This window comes from Curcuma longa, unplaced genomic scaffold (genome assembly GCF_044706935.1).
Source record: "Curcuma longa cultivar G26 ecotype Majalengka, Jawa Barat unplaced genomic scaffold, ITB_CL_G26_1.1 contig_27364, whole genome shotgun sequence".
In the NCBI taxonomy this organism is placed as follows: domain Eukaryota; kingdom Viridiplantae; phylum Streptophyta; class Magnoliopsida; order Zingiberales; family Zingiberaceae; genus Curcuma; species Curcuma longa.
In genome coordinates this window covers 1-16,810 of record NW_027433397.1, presented here as the reverse complement: position 1 = coordinate 16,810, position 16,810 = coordinate 1, and the positions used below count along the sequence as shown (strand labels likewise).

At 35.4% G+C, this 16,810-nt stretch overlaps 1 protein-coding gene across 1 annotated transcript; it reads left to right on the top strand.

The window, feature by feature from the left end:
* Positions 1 to 3,678: 3,678 nt before the first annotated feature.
* LOC141819017 (protein MICRORCHIDIA 6-like) lies at positions 3,679 to 14,707 on the top strand (the record flags this gene model as incomplete). Its single annotated transcript, XM_074706401.1, has 8 exons — positions 3,679 to 3,753; positions 3,854 to 3,888; positions 4,070 to 4,148; positions 4,240 to 4,329; positions 4,410 to 4,485; positions 13,912 to 13,990; positions 14,138 to 14,272; positions 14,609 to 14,707. Coding segments are annotated over 8 exons (668 nt in total), but the record flags the coding sequence as incomplete, so codon positions are not given.
* Between the last annotated feature and the right edge of the window lie 2,103 nt (positions 14,708 to 16,810).

The window sequence follows — 16,810 nt, the reverse complement described above, 5'->3', positions numbered from 1 at the left end:
AATTTATTTAAACTTCATTTTTTTTATATATTTTAAAATTAGGTAAAAGTGTTTAGTTTGTTTGAATAGAGTTTTTATTGGGAGAATTAGAGTTTTGATCAAGAGAATTAGAGTTTTGATTGAGATAATTAGAGTTTTATATAAATAAATTGAGTCGTTATTTAGTGAACAAAAAGTCTTGCATTAATGTATTGAGTTCATACTGTTGAAAATTGTATTAACTAAAACTTTATTTAGAATGCACTCGGAATCCTAAATTGATAATATGACTTATTCTTCATAAATGATAGATTTTTCTAATAAAATCCCAAAACAATAGTTTTCTAAAAGGACTTATTAAAAAAGTTAAAGACTTATTAAAAAGCTAGACAAGACTTTTGTGAAAACTAGTTACACTATTATATCCTAGAATTTATGGAATATTTTAGTCTATATACGATTACAAAATTACCCTGTATCTAGTGAGCTACTTAACCCTTTAGTAACATAAGAGGTACAAATTAACTAGCTGTCTAGTCTCCTTGATGTTGACTGGATTGTGAGTTATGCTAATTGTGGACTTATTATCATAATAAAGTTTTATTGGGTCGTCCCACTTGAGCTTCAAGTCTTCTAAGATAATTTTTCACCAAAGTAGTTCAGACACACATTGAGTCATTACTTGGAATTCTTCCTTTGCATTAGACCATGCTACCACATGCTCTTTCTTACTCCTCCATGTCTTTTAAATAGAATACCGTGTTCTTTTGGGGTATCATATTATTTGGTGAGCAACCAATGATACATTTCCTTTCTGTTATGACATTTTGCACTACCATTCTAAGTCTAAGATTTAGATCTATCAGAGTATTTGCTGCGTTGCATGTTGTCTTGTCTAGGAGATCTATAACTTATTTCTGTTGAAACATTAAACATATTTTTGTTGGGAGATAAAGATGTCTTGGAGTGACTAACATCATTTCTTGTCACAATTATATCATCGACATATACTAAGAGCATTGTGATTCATCTAGCAAGAGTGTTTAATAAATAGCGTAATCCCCTTTGCTTTTGTTGATAGCCCATGGATAATTCATATCTCTACAATCATGCTCGTGGTGATTGTGTCTATATAAGGTTTTCATATAGAGATTCCAAATTATTTCAATCTCGGTGGACGTACTCGAGGATGGAGGATTCATGGGATATTTGGCATAGGATACAAGTAGGATCATTGAAATGAGGAAATCGTTATTCTTTGTGATCGTAGGTACCTCAAGTCTAAGGGAAACTCTACATTACAAATCGATAGTTAAACCTTTTATATCATAGGATATGATTGATACATATAGAGATGAAAGTCGTAGAGATGAAAAAATGTTAAGTAGATATGCGGATATATAAGGATAGATAGGGAAATGAGAACATTACTGTGAAAGTTAGGGTTGTGTTTACTAAGGGAAAACTCTAGATGACACATTTAAGATGATATGAGTATGTACTTAGGCGATTGGTACATGGCTTAGTTAGCAATGTGAGATCATGACAAATGCACACATTAATTAAGAAAGAGGGAGATCAAAGAAAATTTGGTTAGTAACGATAAAACAAGATAAAATTTATTTAAATATAAATATAAATGAGGATATAATAGGGGATCGAGTCCCAATGCAAATGAGGATCCATATAGCTGACCACAGTTAGTGGGATACAGACTTGGTTGTTGTTGTTATTGGTGGTGGTGGGTTAGATTTTTAGACTTGCACTAGTTCAGGAACAATCATCTTCTTTAGTCTCTCTTGTCAAGTCTCACATTCTCAATGACATTTAGATACTGACTGACAACGGAAGTAATGACAAGTCAAGAAAGAAATACCCTCATCCTCTGGTATGAAATTCTCTCTGAAGATAACGTGCAATAAAGTAAGACGCTTGTTCATTGAAAGTAATGTCCACGAAGACATATAACTTATTTAATGAAGGATGATAACACTTGTTCTATTTTTGAGTTGAGGAATAACTTAAATATCCAAGTGACAATATTACATATAGTGTGCATGATTGGATAGAATGTTAAGAGTGTTTCCATTGGACTCTTGAACTCTAAAATTTTGAAAGGCAAATGATTTATAAGGTTATCAATGAGAGACCTCGTCCTCTTGATTAGCTATAAAAGCTGGTAACGGGAAACCCTGCTAAGGTTACCAATAAGATGAGCTCAATTTGGTTAACTAGGTATTCCTTAGAGATGCATTTACTAGCTACTTTATTTGCTTTCTTAATGACATTTTTAGAGGGTGCATTTGATTTGTTCTTTGAGTTTGGTTGACCTCTAACAATCAAGGTGGAAGAAGGTTTTTCTTTTGTTTTGGTCTCGGATACTGTATTGCTATAAGTCATCCATTGGCTTCCTATGATGATGTCAAAGTATTTGGTGCTATTGGATAATTTTTTTTAAGGCTTTCTTCAACCCTCTCACTTGCAATTTTAGGTTTCCATTTTCAACCTTAAGCTTCAACACGAGATTAATTATTCCTTTTCACATGGAGGTGAACTAACTCAGGCCTTAAGTATTTTTATTTTCCTTCGTATTGGGATTGCTCTTATCCTCATTCTTGTTCACTGAATTGGTTAGACTATCAATAGTAAGCAGTTCATCTACAAGAGAAGTGAACACGCACATTATTGTTTTTGCATGATGCTCCCTTTTTGCTAGTGCTAGACTCATTGCTTATTGTCATCACTTGATCATCAATTGCCAACAAGCTTCATGAGCTCCCTATGCATTCTCAAGCCTGTGACTACCTGCACATTATATAAGCAATATCAACTCCTAAAATAGCCCTAACTTTAATCATATTGTCAACATTAAATAATGTACTTAACTCCAACCACAAGGAAGTATTGTTTTCCCAAGAATGACATGCTCCAATCCATGCCAAAGCATGCAAATACTAGACTTGGGTCCACAATGCTAATTGCCAGACTAATATCGAAGTTGTCACTTGAATAAATATTAAACCTTGGAAGGATTGAGGTCAGTCTAGTCCAGAGTTGGGTGTCTGGCCAGATTGAGAACAGGCCAATGTGGACGTGTTGCTACAAGTAGGATGTTGAAACAATTTGATTGGGCTGATCTAATCTTCCCTCTTCTCTTCCCCAATAATCTCCTGCTTCTCTTCTTCTTATTGTGTCCTCCTTCCTCTCTCCCTTCTTCCTGCACCACTTCCTTCCACTTCCCCCTTTTCCCCATGCTGGTTAGAATGCCCTTGTCCTTGTAGCTGAGTGGAAAAGATAACTTCAATGTTGCTCCCATATTGCTGTTGCCTTTAGTGGTGGAGCCAGTTACTTTCTCCGTCATGGAGCAGACATAAGGAACTTGTGATCTGCCTGGGGGAGTTACTGAATTGTATATCGGTTTGCTTATCAATTTTGTCAGTCCTTTAACATCTTCTTGTATCAACATCATCTGTTTTGGGCAGCATAGTCTAGACATCAGACCACGACATCAAAAGTTGAGCTGTTTTGAGCCTTTTTTTGTATCTTTGTGATGAGACTTACCTTTTTGTTACATTTTCAGCAATTTGATACGGTAGATAAGGGTTTAAATTTTACTTTTGTTTCCCATAATTATATGATGTTGGTTGGTTTACAAAAGCAAGTTTGCATTATCTGTGCTTAGTTTTTCTACTTGAGCAGATGGTAGAAATCGCTTGCGCATCCATCCAAAATTCCTCCATTCAAATGCAACTTCACACAAATGGGCTTTTGGTGGTATGTGTTCCATTTAAATATTAGCTGGCTTTTTCTTTTTTGGTTTTATTACTTTATAGAGACTGTTGGCTGTACTATCTTTTTAATTAATTTGTTGCAGCTATTGCAGAATTACTTGACAATGCAGTTGATGAGGTATGCTCTTATTGATACCTATCTACTTACTATGTGCGGATACTCAATATTTACTAGCTTGAATTTTTTTTTCTCCTTTTTTCTGAGATTTTGAAATAAGTTATCTTTTAAACTTTACAATGTTTATCATGCAATTCTCAGTTATACCAACACTACTATGATTTGACATTCTCACCTATAGGCACAAAACGGAGCGACATTAGTTACCGTAGAAAAATTCATAAATTCACATGATGGAAGTCATGCTTTGCTTATTCAAGGTAATTGAACATGTGTTAGTTGTGCTTACATGCTTATGAACTTGTGCTTCAAATTGGTACTGATAATGACAAGTTGTGTATGATGAGCAAGATGATGGAGGAGGAATGGATCCAGAATCTCTGCGTCGGTGTATGAGCTTTGGTTTTTCAGATAAACAATCAGGACTCTCGATTGGCCAATGTACATGCATTTTTTACTTGTGCTTCTGGTTTTTGCTTATTTCCATTATGACTGATAATGATACATAAATTTAACTCAAGATGGAAATGGTTTCAAGACAAGTACCATGCGGCTTGGTGCAGATGTAATTGTATTTAGCCGTTCCAAGAAGGAAAGGTGAAATTTTCTACTTAACATCTTACTCATCCTCTTTTAAAGAATTGTTTCTAGTTTTTTGATATTGAAGTCTGTTTCATAGATTCATGATATGTAATTGTTGTGTAGATGCAGAAAAGCTTGGTCTTTTAGATTTGAGTCTGATTATTCTTTCTAGTATGTGTATGGTCTTTTTTTTTTTTTTCTCTCTCCATTCAAATAAAGGTTTCACAAATTCTACAATTTTGTGTGTTCACTAGAAACTGGTACATTTGGTTGCTGATGCAGTTGCATATGCAGCTTCACTTCACTGTGTGCATTTAACTTATGTAAGAACACAATCTTAATGTTCACTTAGTTCAGTCATAGATACTAATTTATTATTTTGTTTTATATTATCTTTAAGAATAACTAGCTGAGAACATGACACATAGGCTATATTTAATTTGATTTAAATATGGAGAATTAACCAAATGAGAAGCTAGGATTTTCCGTAATTGAAAGGGCTCCGCAAGTGGATCATTACTTTATGGAAATCTTGTCTCTCTACTCAAGATTGGTGTTCTGGTTTTAGACAGTGTAATTATACTAGGATCAGACTTGAGATGAGATTTAGTTGTAAAAGTTACAATATCTGATAAGTTATCTCAAAGATTAGTATTCATTGTACCTCAATATATAACAATGTATCAATACTTGGTCAGTATATACAAACTGAGTTTGGATCAATACAAGGTTTTTACTAGAATATTTGTCCTATTAAGTTCTTAACTATTTAATTTACGTTTTGTATAAAATACAACTAACCTTAAATAATTGCATATTCACTGTTAGATGATTCGGTAGGTTCTTTCATGTTTCCTACCTTGATTGCTATTAAAAATATGTATGATATTGCACCTCAAATTAAAATGAGCAAATGGGCAAAAAAAATAAAATGATCAACTGTGGCATTTGGGTTGATTTGAATATCTTTAAAATTGGACCTAATTATAACTATCATAAGTAGAGGGACTACCTCTGGTATGATATATTCGTTTGCCCGCAAACTTCTATATGGTACTAGAGTCATCATGCTGACATTGATCTTCCAACACCTTCAGTGCTGATTTCCTAGCATGTTCATAAGCCAACATCAATTTTTTAGCTGCTTGCAACTTGTGTATCCTTCATGCCCAACACTCCTAATGTGATTGTTTGGAGTTGATCTCATTCGCTTGCGACCTCCATCTATGTGTGTGGGAGATCTCTAATCTCCAAGTCTGTGCTGTTTGCGACCTGCATATTTGCATTCATGTGAGATCTTATATAAGTTTGCATGCAGCTCACAGCTTGTGCATCCAGATGCTGCTTGCATATATTGCACTATCACTTGCACTTGGTTGCTAACTTGCATCATGAAATTTCTGCATACCCTTTGCCTGCACCACATTGTCATTGCTCCCACTTTGCTCATTGTTTTATCTGACAATCCTACCTACTGTCTTCAGACCGAATTCATAACTCCCATGTCACTGATCTTCAAGAGATTTGCTGAATCTTCTTTTCAAGAGTTAGATTTGCATTCTAAGTAGTGATGCATCATAATAGTTCCTTTTCCTTCTTTGAGATCCAGCGGCTCTGTGTCCTTGCTGCAATCAACTCGGTGAGCTGTTGACCTAGTCTTGACATTTTTGTAGCAACCTGCTAAACTCTTGCAGGTGAATCAGGCAAACTGTTATCCTGTTTGGAAAGAAACTTTCTTGGTTTCCCCCTGCATTCTTTTTGTTCCTCCATTTGGCAGCAACTTCAGCAAGGAAAGACAGCCTGTGTAGGCCCTTGGTTTTAATTTATGTGACGTCTCTATAAGAAGAAACAATTTTGAGTCTGAATACTCATTGTTTGGTTAACAAGGGAAGCAAACAACTACTTGTTCTTGTTAGGTTTGGTCTGGTGCGTTGCGCGTGTTTACTCATTTCTCAAATGTGCGCAGCGAAAGAAAAAATAAATAATTACAATTAATTATTACAACACTCGCAACACACGTATGCATGATACAACAGGTACATGACATAACTGAAAATTAAAATTTTACAAAATAACAATTATTCTAGGTATACTTGACAGATGACGTTGAGCGGGAATGAGATTGACATCAATCGAGCGGTTCTATCGAAGCTCCGCTGCTATCGGTGATCCACGCCAGGCTTTCGTCTAGACGACTTCCAAACCCACGAGTCGCATCACCGTCTTCGGTACTAGCTGACTATCGACAACGGTCGATACGAGGGAAAACCTTAATATCGGAAACACGCAACAACATTTGTCGCGATCATTTTCTGGGGCTTTGTAACTAACGCCGATAATCGTATTTCTGGTGTAGTTTTCGGTGGTCAACCTTTGACCGCCGATAAAGGGGCAAATAGTTGGAACCTTTCCGACAAAGATGGATTGTTCTTTGATAGTTTCGTAAGCTTCCAACAATAAACCCCGACTGCAACCCAGTAGCAACTCCAGCAGTGACTCCGACATTCCGACAGCAACTCCGGCTGTGTACGCCATGCTTCGGTGGCTTCACAAGCCTCCAGCTCCGGGAGATGCTTCACGGGGATAAAGGCAACACCTTTTCCCTCTTCTTCGGTCGTAATCCAACGAGTGAAGTCGACGAGCGATCTGGAGTCCTCTATTCCAACCAACGACGACAATTGCTGCAGCGGGGAGAAGGCTAATGCGGGAAGAAGAGGCGGCGCCCAATGCTGGCTAGGGTTTTCACCAATTGGGAAGAAGACGGCGGGTAGAAACCGCAATGAGGTTCAACGAATAGTCACACACAGGAGAAGCTTCACGAGCCTCCGGTTCTTCCGATTGAGAAAGATCAGCTGTTGGAAGACCAAACACGATCGTGAAGGGATCGGCCAGAGAGAAGATCACGATTCCGGGGAGGAGAAAACGCGGTTAGGTATTTTTCCTCCACCCCGTCGGTCATCGTCGCTCGGGAGAGCCTGGTGTTGGAGACGACACACGATCGGGGGGACGCGATCAACAGGGGAAATCGCGATTTCTTGTGCTCTTCTTCTCATGCAGCTCGATTGCTTACTGTGGCTGGAGGAGGCGGCGACATCTCTCGCCATTCTCACGCAAGCCAAATCCAAGGAAGGCGGGTGGTTAGGGTTTCTCTTGGGGTTTTCCAGTCGCGCACCATCGACCGAGGTAGCCACCCCCAAATCGCGATTCCTTCAAGCCTATAAATAGTGATTTTTTCTCATGTGGAAAACTGGGAAGGAGGCGGCGCGGTTTTGGGAGAAAAGAAACCCGATCAAGAAAACCAATCAGGTTACTGTAGCAAAAATGGGGTTTAGGGATGGATGGTCTTGATTAATCATAACCCATTTAATATCAACCGTCCATTTCTCCTTTAACGCTATATCCCGTATAATATCTCTTATTAAGTTATATCCCATATAATATCTCTTATCAAGTTTGATCCAATCCAAAATCCCATCCCTTAACTCAATATACAAAACTCATATGTCGATTAATTTAAGTTCGGTTCAAAACCAAATCTAGTTGGTCTAATTTGGTCCAAAACCAAATCGTTTGATTTAATAACCAAAACACCTTCAATCAGAACCAAATCAATTTGGTTTATTTCATTTTCATAAGATGAGGCTCATCATCACTTTCGATCTGCCAAAATCTCTTTCATTAGAACCAAACCAATTTGATTCATTTTATCTTTATAAGACGAAGTTCATCATCTTTGCCCTTTGTTTGGTCCAACCAGAGTTTTTTTTTCTTGTTCTGAGAATCTAATTTTCAAACTCATTTTAAGTCTTTCGGATAAACTTGTAGTAAGTGTGACCCAATAGGTTCTTGGCTATGTTGGTCGTCCATAATTAACTATTAATTATGGAATAATCATAAGTGACATCTAGTAGTACATCATAACCTCCAATTGATCAAAAAATTAATGATTAATTGTAGAACATGTTCTAAACCCTTCAGTAGTACAATGAAAAACGTGCTTCGTTCCTTTCATCGTTTTATACCCACTTAGTTCAGGACGTGATCTATATGTGTCAGTCCCCACTAGGCTGATTATGTCACATCTAGCCCAAACTTGCTTTCTTGTCCTGTGGATTCAAGTTACTTATACATGTATCCAAGAGTATAATACTCTTGACATGTAATGCTTTGGCCAATGACTTCCATTAACAATTCTGACAAGCAGTCACAGGGTATATATCTACTTTTTAAGAAGCAGTGAATCCTCTGTGGGTTATCAAATATCTTTTTGTATATCGACTTATATCCAATCATACACCGGATCTACACCTCCTTAAAGATGTTTGTTTAATATGTCAAAGTATAAGTCTCCATGACCAAGATGACTTGAATACCGCAAGTCAAAGAAAACTCGCACTTAAGCTGCACTGAGATCTTCATTTATATATCTCTATATGTATAGAATTATATGAAGTCTCATGGCAGGTCACTCCAATGAACTAGTTATTTTTAATTAGCATCCACATTAACTCTCAACATCCAATGTATCCAGCCAGTGGAACAGCTGCTTGGTAAACCAAAGAGTTTAAAATATGTTAGTCTCAATAGAATCGATGATATCCGTGTTCATCAATTCATTGACAAGGGATAATTTCAATACATTCATAATTCTACATGTAAATATGCTCATTAGTTGTAATCTACTCACAAATTCTCTCATGCTATGAATCGTATTGCGGACATTCAGTAAATGAGTTTTAGATCCAATTAAACACATAGAGAATATGCACTTAAATAGTGAATCATTATTTATCTAATAAATAGTACTACCATAAGACGATTGCCGTAGGACACCTCTCAAATATAACATACTCCCATTTAGCTTAAGACCAATCGCCATGGTATTCAATATCACGCACCTCTATGTGTTTCTCAAACTTACTTTGAGATAGAGATTTCGTCAAAGGATCTGCAAGGTTCTTTTTGATGGAAATTTTCTCGATTTGTATTTCTCTTCTACTGATGATCTCTGATCAATTGATAATGCCGAAACACGTGTTTAGATCGATGGTGAGACCTAGGTTTCATCGTCTGCGCGATTGCTCCATTGTTGTCGCAGTAAACAGGTAATGCTTCAACAATGGTTGGAACCACTCTAAGTTTAGTGATGAACTTTCTGATTCAAACCGCTTCCTTTGCTGCTTCATAAGCTGCAATGGTGTCTTGTTTGGAACTCTTCGAAATTATTACGTCACCATTTAAAGTGAATATGCACCCAAACTATGACTTGGAATCATCCTTGTTTGTCTGGTATCTGACATCAATATACCCGTATGTAACTATATCAGCATATCCATACCAAGAACATAGCTTTAGTTTTTTGCAAATACTTAAGGATTGTCTTGACAACCATCTAATGATCCATTCTTGGATTTGACTGATATCTCCTCGTGACACTTATAGCAAATGATACATCGAACCTCGTACATATTATAGTATACATGATAAATCCTGTTGTCGAAGCATAAGGAATCTTACTCATATAAAGACTGCGAAAGACCAAGCTACCGCTTTAAGTTATCTCTATAGATCTTAATCTCAAGGATATAAGTTGCTTCTCTCGTCTTTCATGGAGAATTTTTGACCAATTATAGTTTGACTGACTGCAGAACAAGCATATCATTTCCTATCATTAATATGCCATTAACATATAATAACAGGAATATGATCGCACTCCCACTTATACATGGGTGTGTCCTACTTTGTGAGAAATCAAATTCTTTGATTGTCTCATCAAAACGGGTATTGCATCAATACTTAAGGATTTTCACGAAATCTTTTTCAACCTTCAATGAGTAATACGTTAACCATTTATTTCTATTGTGTGTCCTAGGATCGAGTGCACGTGAGAGGGGGGGTGAATCACGTGCTTTAAAAATTTGTTCGTTTAAAATCAGAGTTAGACAAGTTAAGTTTTGAAAAGCGTGCAGCGGAAAATAAGAAATACGAAGCGATGAAAGAAAATGCGTACGAAAGACACAAGTAATTTTTTACTTCGTTCGGAGCCGTCGACGACTCCTACTCGAAGGCCCAGGTCCCTTGGACCTTTCCTGTGGGCAATCCACTAAATCTCTCTACCAGACAAAAATTCTGGTAGAGTAGGCGAATACAATGATCAAAAGTGTGACAACCCCACACTTTTGATTTTTAAATAAATGCCGAAAATAAATTTAAAAAAAGCTCTGTTACCCAACAACAGAAAATTCTGGATGCGCTCGGATGTTGGGGGTGATCTTCCGGCAGAAGTTGGACGTAGTCGTGTCGAAGCTCGGGTTGCCGCAGAAGAATGACGTTGGTCGAAGTTGTAAGATTCATGCACTGAACAAGGCTCATTGCAGTTTATCTTATCCAGAGAAATTCATATCTCTAAGGAATATTGTGTGTCCTACTGAATTTACGAAGAGGCTGTGTCTTCAAAGGTTCAGCTAATGACTCATCTTCAACTATAAGTAATGTGGTTGTGGTGCTTGATTAGGTGTCTCATCAATGTCTATTTAAGTCTCTTGAATTTTACTAAGTTCTTCTACTCCCATTGTTTTCCTGCCATAGAAACTCTTTCTCTAGGAATATAGTATGCCTTGAAATGAACATTTTTATTCCACTAGAGAATAGAATTGGTAACTCCTTATTTCGTTATGGTATTCAATAAATAGACATTTATCAGATTTAGCTTCCAGCTTATCTGATATAGTCCTCTTCATATGGAATAGGAGAGACTGTCTTAGTCGGGATTCTGTTTAATAAGTAAACAATCGTCTCAAGTGCGTTACCCAAAAAAAGAATCTGAGATGACTTGCATGATTCATTATTAAGTTCACCATGTCCAACAAAGTTCGATTTCGCCTCTCGGATACACCATTATCCTCAGACGTATATGACGGAGTCCACTGAGATAATATCCCATTGTCTCTCAGATAATCTTGAAACTCTTGACTTAAGTATTCACTACCTCTATCGGATCGAAGTATCTTAATATTCTTGTTAAGCTGTTTCTCTACTTCATTTCTTAATTTTTTTTTAACTTTTCAAAGTCTTCAAATTTATATTTCATTAAATACATATACGGAAATCATGAATGATAATCGATAAAAGTAATGAAGTAGTTATAACCTCCTCGTATTTGAGTTGACATTGGACCGTATACATCAGTATGTATAAGGCCAAGCAACTTTCCCACTAGTTCACCCTTTCCAGTAAAAAGTAACCTAGTCATCTTGCCTTTAAAGCATGATTTACATGTATAAAATGAATCTAATTCAAATGATTCTAAACTGCTAACCCTTTGGAGTTCAGATATGTGTTTCTTGCTTATATGATCAAGACGACAATGCCACGAGTAGGAGGTTAATTGATCATCCTTTCGAGTACGCTTGTTACTCGTTTCGATATTGAATGTCTTGTTGGAAATATTTAACACGTAGATATCATTACTTAATGTTTCGGTCCCATAAAGAACTCTATTCAAAGTTTTATAACAACAATTGTTACTAACAGTCAAATGGAACATTTTCTATTTACGCAAAAATAGAAACAATGTTCTTTATCAAAACAGAAACATAGTAATAGTTTTCCTACTTTAAGACAAGTCCACTAGTAAGATTTAACAAATAAGTCTCAATGGCTACAGCTGCAACCTTTGCTCCGTTGCCAACTTGTAAGTTTGAATCTCTTTTGACAAATCTTCTACTATTCCTTAGGCTCTATATGTCATTACATATATGAGAGCCGCATTCAGTATCCAATACTCGAGTGCCCGAGGAAATAGTATGACATTCAATCATGAAAATATCTGAAGCGGATGAGGTATCACATGCCTACTTTCTCTTTATGTACTTAAGATAAAACTTACAATTTCAGATTTGAGAACAATTTTCAAATTTTTATACCTGTCCAAAAAGTTAGGATCAGTTAACTTGTTAGTGTCAAAAATAGTGCGCAAGTTCAATAACATGGAATGCATAATCAATTAATCTAGAAATACAATTGAACATATATAAGAGATGATTTGCAATGTATTTGTAAACACTTTACATGTATTAATTGATCTCATTTATTTTACGAATTCAAGAACCCTTACTTTGAATTCGGGAGATAGTAGGTTCTCTCCAAATTGGTTGATATCCATTATAGATAAGAATAACTTTGGAGAGAGTCCAACAAGCCATTCTTAGCTACAGTGGTAGGTATCATATATCGATTATGTATCACATATACGTAACTATCACGTTAACACATATACTAATTGAATGTTTACATAAAAATCGAGTTGTTAACACATTAACACATATACATTATATGTATAACACCTAACTTCACCTCTGTCTACATTGATCTTGGAGAGAGTCCAATAAATCAACCTTTCAAGTTAAAGCCAGTTCGCTAATCATGAGATCATATCTCGATGGTTTGAACAAGATTACTTAGAACAAGATTACTAATTTAATCTTATTTCACTTAGATTTTCTACTTTTAATAAAACTGTACCATGGAGTAGAAAATGTATTGGTCTGGTTATGATTGAAACTTTGGCATCATAGGGAATAATACTTTAAACCTTTGTTATTAGGATAATAGCTTGTGAATATATTTGTGCCAGCATTTTGTGGTTAATTTTCATGGGCAAAAATCAAGATGGTGCCCCATTTTTCAGTTAAAGTCAGATGAACGATTCATTTTTAATTAAAGTCAAATGAGCATCCCATCTAACATGACTACCCGAATTATCTTTATTCTTACTAAATCCTACACGTTGTAGAAGCTATATGTTAGCTCTTGCATGCTCAATCATGATTAGATTATGCCCATTTGAAATGTAATGACTCTCATGGAGTTTCTATTGTTTGTTTTGCTCGTTGAATATTATTCTAATCAAGTTATCACTTAGAAAAGTAAAATCAAAATGATATAAAGTCGTCGTTGTAAAAGCTAGCAATTAGCTTCTACATGTTGTAGAAGCTACATGTTAGCTTCCACACGATCGATCGTGATCAAATAATATTTATTTAAAATGTAGTGAGTGTTATGGAGTCCTCCATTGTCTGTTTTGCTCGTTGAAATGTTATTTTAATCAGGTTATCACTTAGAGAAGCAAAATCAAAATGATATAACACCGTTGTAGAAGCTAGCAATTAGCTTCTACAACTTGTAGAAGCGAGTTGTTAGCTTCTACACGGCCGAATGATTAGATAATGTAAAGGTATTTTGGGTAGTTCGAGTTAAATGAGACGTCTATTTGACTTTAATTGGAAATGAGTGCCCTTTTGATTTTTGCCTAATTTTCATTGCTGAACTTAGTGAAACTTCATTTATTTATATACAATTTTCTTCAAAATTATTTGGTTGTTATAAATCCTCTTAATAAATTGAAGTCATTAATACCTGACGAAATTTACTTTTGTCCAGGGCATTTACTCAAAGTATAGGGCTCCTTTCTTATACTTTTCTCAGGGAGACAGGTTGTGATGACATTATTGTACCAACTGTAAGTTCAATCCTTAGGGAAAAAAATAATTATGCTATCATCTTTTCTCTTTACATGATTATTTGCAAATTATGCCATTGTTGTAGGACTTATCCCCCTTCTCCACCAAAAAATGCTAGTTTAATTGGCGTACACAATTTTTTGCAGGCTGATTATGAATTTGACGAGCTGACTGATTCATTCAAGAGATTATATCGTAATGATGAGAAACATTTTTCTTCAAATTTATCGACGATCTTAGAGTGGTCACCATTTAACACAGAAGGCAAACTGTTAGCACAAGTAAGAGTGAATTATTATTTATAATGTTGCTAGGACCATCTTGTCATATTCAATAATTTCGTTACTACCACCATGCAAGAAAATTTTTATCTTATAAATGATGAAAAATTGGACAGTTATGAAGTAACTATAATTTCTCAAACATCACTTGTTACTATTTCCTTGCTTTGGTGGTGTTTTAATTGTACATTAATGTCACATCATTTTTCTAATTTGGTTGCCTTTTACGCGAGTGTTAGTATATGTGTGTGTTTAATGAAAATCTAAGGTCAACCTTTTTGTGATTTTATGGCTTTATTTGTTTAACTTATTTTCTTGTTTCTGATTACTGAACAGTTTAATGACATAGGGCATCATGGTACAAAGATTATTATATTCAACTTATGGTTGAATGATGATGGGAATATCGAGCTTGATTTCCAGTCAGATGCAAAGGTTAGCAAGACGTTTTAAATTTCTGAGTTCGTTTCTTTTCCTCTTAGACATGACCATTATGTAACATCCTGATTTTATTAATTGGGGGTAGAAAACTGATTGGAGTAGTATTTTGACTACTTGGCTTTAGGAGGATTCAATTTTTTGTAAGGTTTAAAATTTTAGAAAGAAGATGAAGAATACTAAAAGGAAGAGGAGACAACTGCATACTTACAGGAGCTACTTGGGCGCTTCTTTGGCCCTTTCAAAAAGTTATTCACAGATTGAAAAGAAATATTCTTGAACGCCTACAATACTAAAGGAGTTGCTCCGAGATGAAGAAAACCCTCATTCAGTTTTATAACAAGCTATACAATTTTAGATGTGGAGTGATTTTGTAAGTAATCATGGTTAGAGCTATATTGAGTCATCTCAGAACTTAAAAGAAGCTCCTTCACTATTAGAACTTCACAAGTTGCGGAAAGCTATTCCTAATCATCTCAGAGAAGTTCCACACCCCCTCTCTCACAAAAGAAATAAGTTTTAGACCTACACTCTTCTTGTGTATTTTGAACTAGAATTTTGAAGAAGCAAGCTTAAAAGAATATTAACATATGTCATCTTGATATTTACTGAAGTGTGCCAAGTGTCAGCATAATATTGATATTTATCAACATGTTGGCATAGGCAATCGGAGTGATTACTTGCAAATCGGATCAAATTTTGTTAATTTATTGGAATGGTACATTTTGACCATACATTTTATTTCAAACCGTGGGTTGATTCTTTTGATCTTTTCCAATTAATGTGATTTAGATAGGTTGTAAATGGATTGATTCTGCGAATTGACATGGAAATCTTAGTAGATTGATAGATCAGGGTTGATTCTAGTTTCCAGTAAGAGAATTGGCTCTACTTGGATGAAGACATTAGGAACCATGCTTTCTCTAAGTAGTTCTACGTCAGTTGCTTTAACTGAAAGTAACACATCAATAATCTTTCATGTCTTGAAAGTAATGTGCTCATCCTCTGTTGTGCAAGATTCTGTCTAGGTGTGAGCAACTTTTGGTGTTACAGGACCTTGTTGATTGGCATTGGTATTGTGCTTCCATTACTGATCTAATGATGTGTTCTTTTATAGACTTGTAAGAATTGAGATTGTTGGCTTCTTATTTATGTTCTTTGGTATACTCGTTCAACAACAAAAATGGGTTTCTGAATTATTTGGGGTCAAGCTACATTAGGGTCAATTGCATGGATCTTATCCCCCAGTTGAGTTTATGTTTTGCAAAATTGTTGGGAATAATTGGTCATTTTAATTACTTAAGGTAAGCTAGTGCAATTGGTAATTTTTGAAATTTTGATGACTACCCAATGGTGCAGCACAAAAGCATATCAATACTCACAAAATGAGAAGCAATCTCACACAAATAAACAAAAATTCACAAAAAACAAGTTTCACTTGCAGAGAAGTTTTAGCATGGGGAATTGAGGTCCCTTTTAAACGTGCAAGTACAAACAAAGTTAGAAATAAATTAAAAGTATCTAAAAGAAGAAATGGTGGTTAAAAAGACTCAAACTAACTTGGAATAAATCTCCTATTCTCAATTATGGTAGCTATCAAATTAAGAATTTCCAAAACTAACTTATACACCTAATAAAAATATTTGTGAAAATAAACTTTTAGAAAATCTAAAACCTTTAAAAATTAAATTCCTAATTTACATTATTCTCACTTACCAAATCGCGTCGAGTGTGTTAGCATATCTCAATGCTAAAACCATAACACTTTAGGGAACAAAAATGTGGCATGGAATAATATTTTAAATTTAGGTCCTATGATATGTAGTTGTCGTATCTTCTTCGTCATTGTTTTCTTCTTTCATCTCCCTTTTATATTCACCTCTAATTCGTGATTGGCTCTATATGCTTGCACTCCGACACAATAGTTAGAAATTATGGTCAAAGATTGAAATTTTGGGATCTGACTTCGAAATTATAATTCTTGCTTGAAATAAGTTCTTGCTTTGTCATGCGTCTCTTGTATCACCTTAGGAGAAAATATAGTATAGTGTGGTAAGCAGTAGGCATGAAAATCAACTTTTGAGATTGACAAGCTTTAGA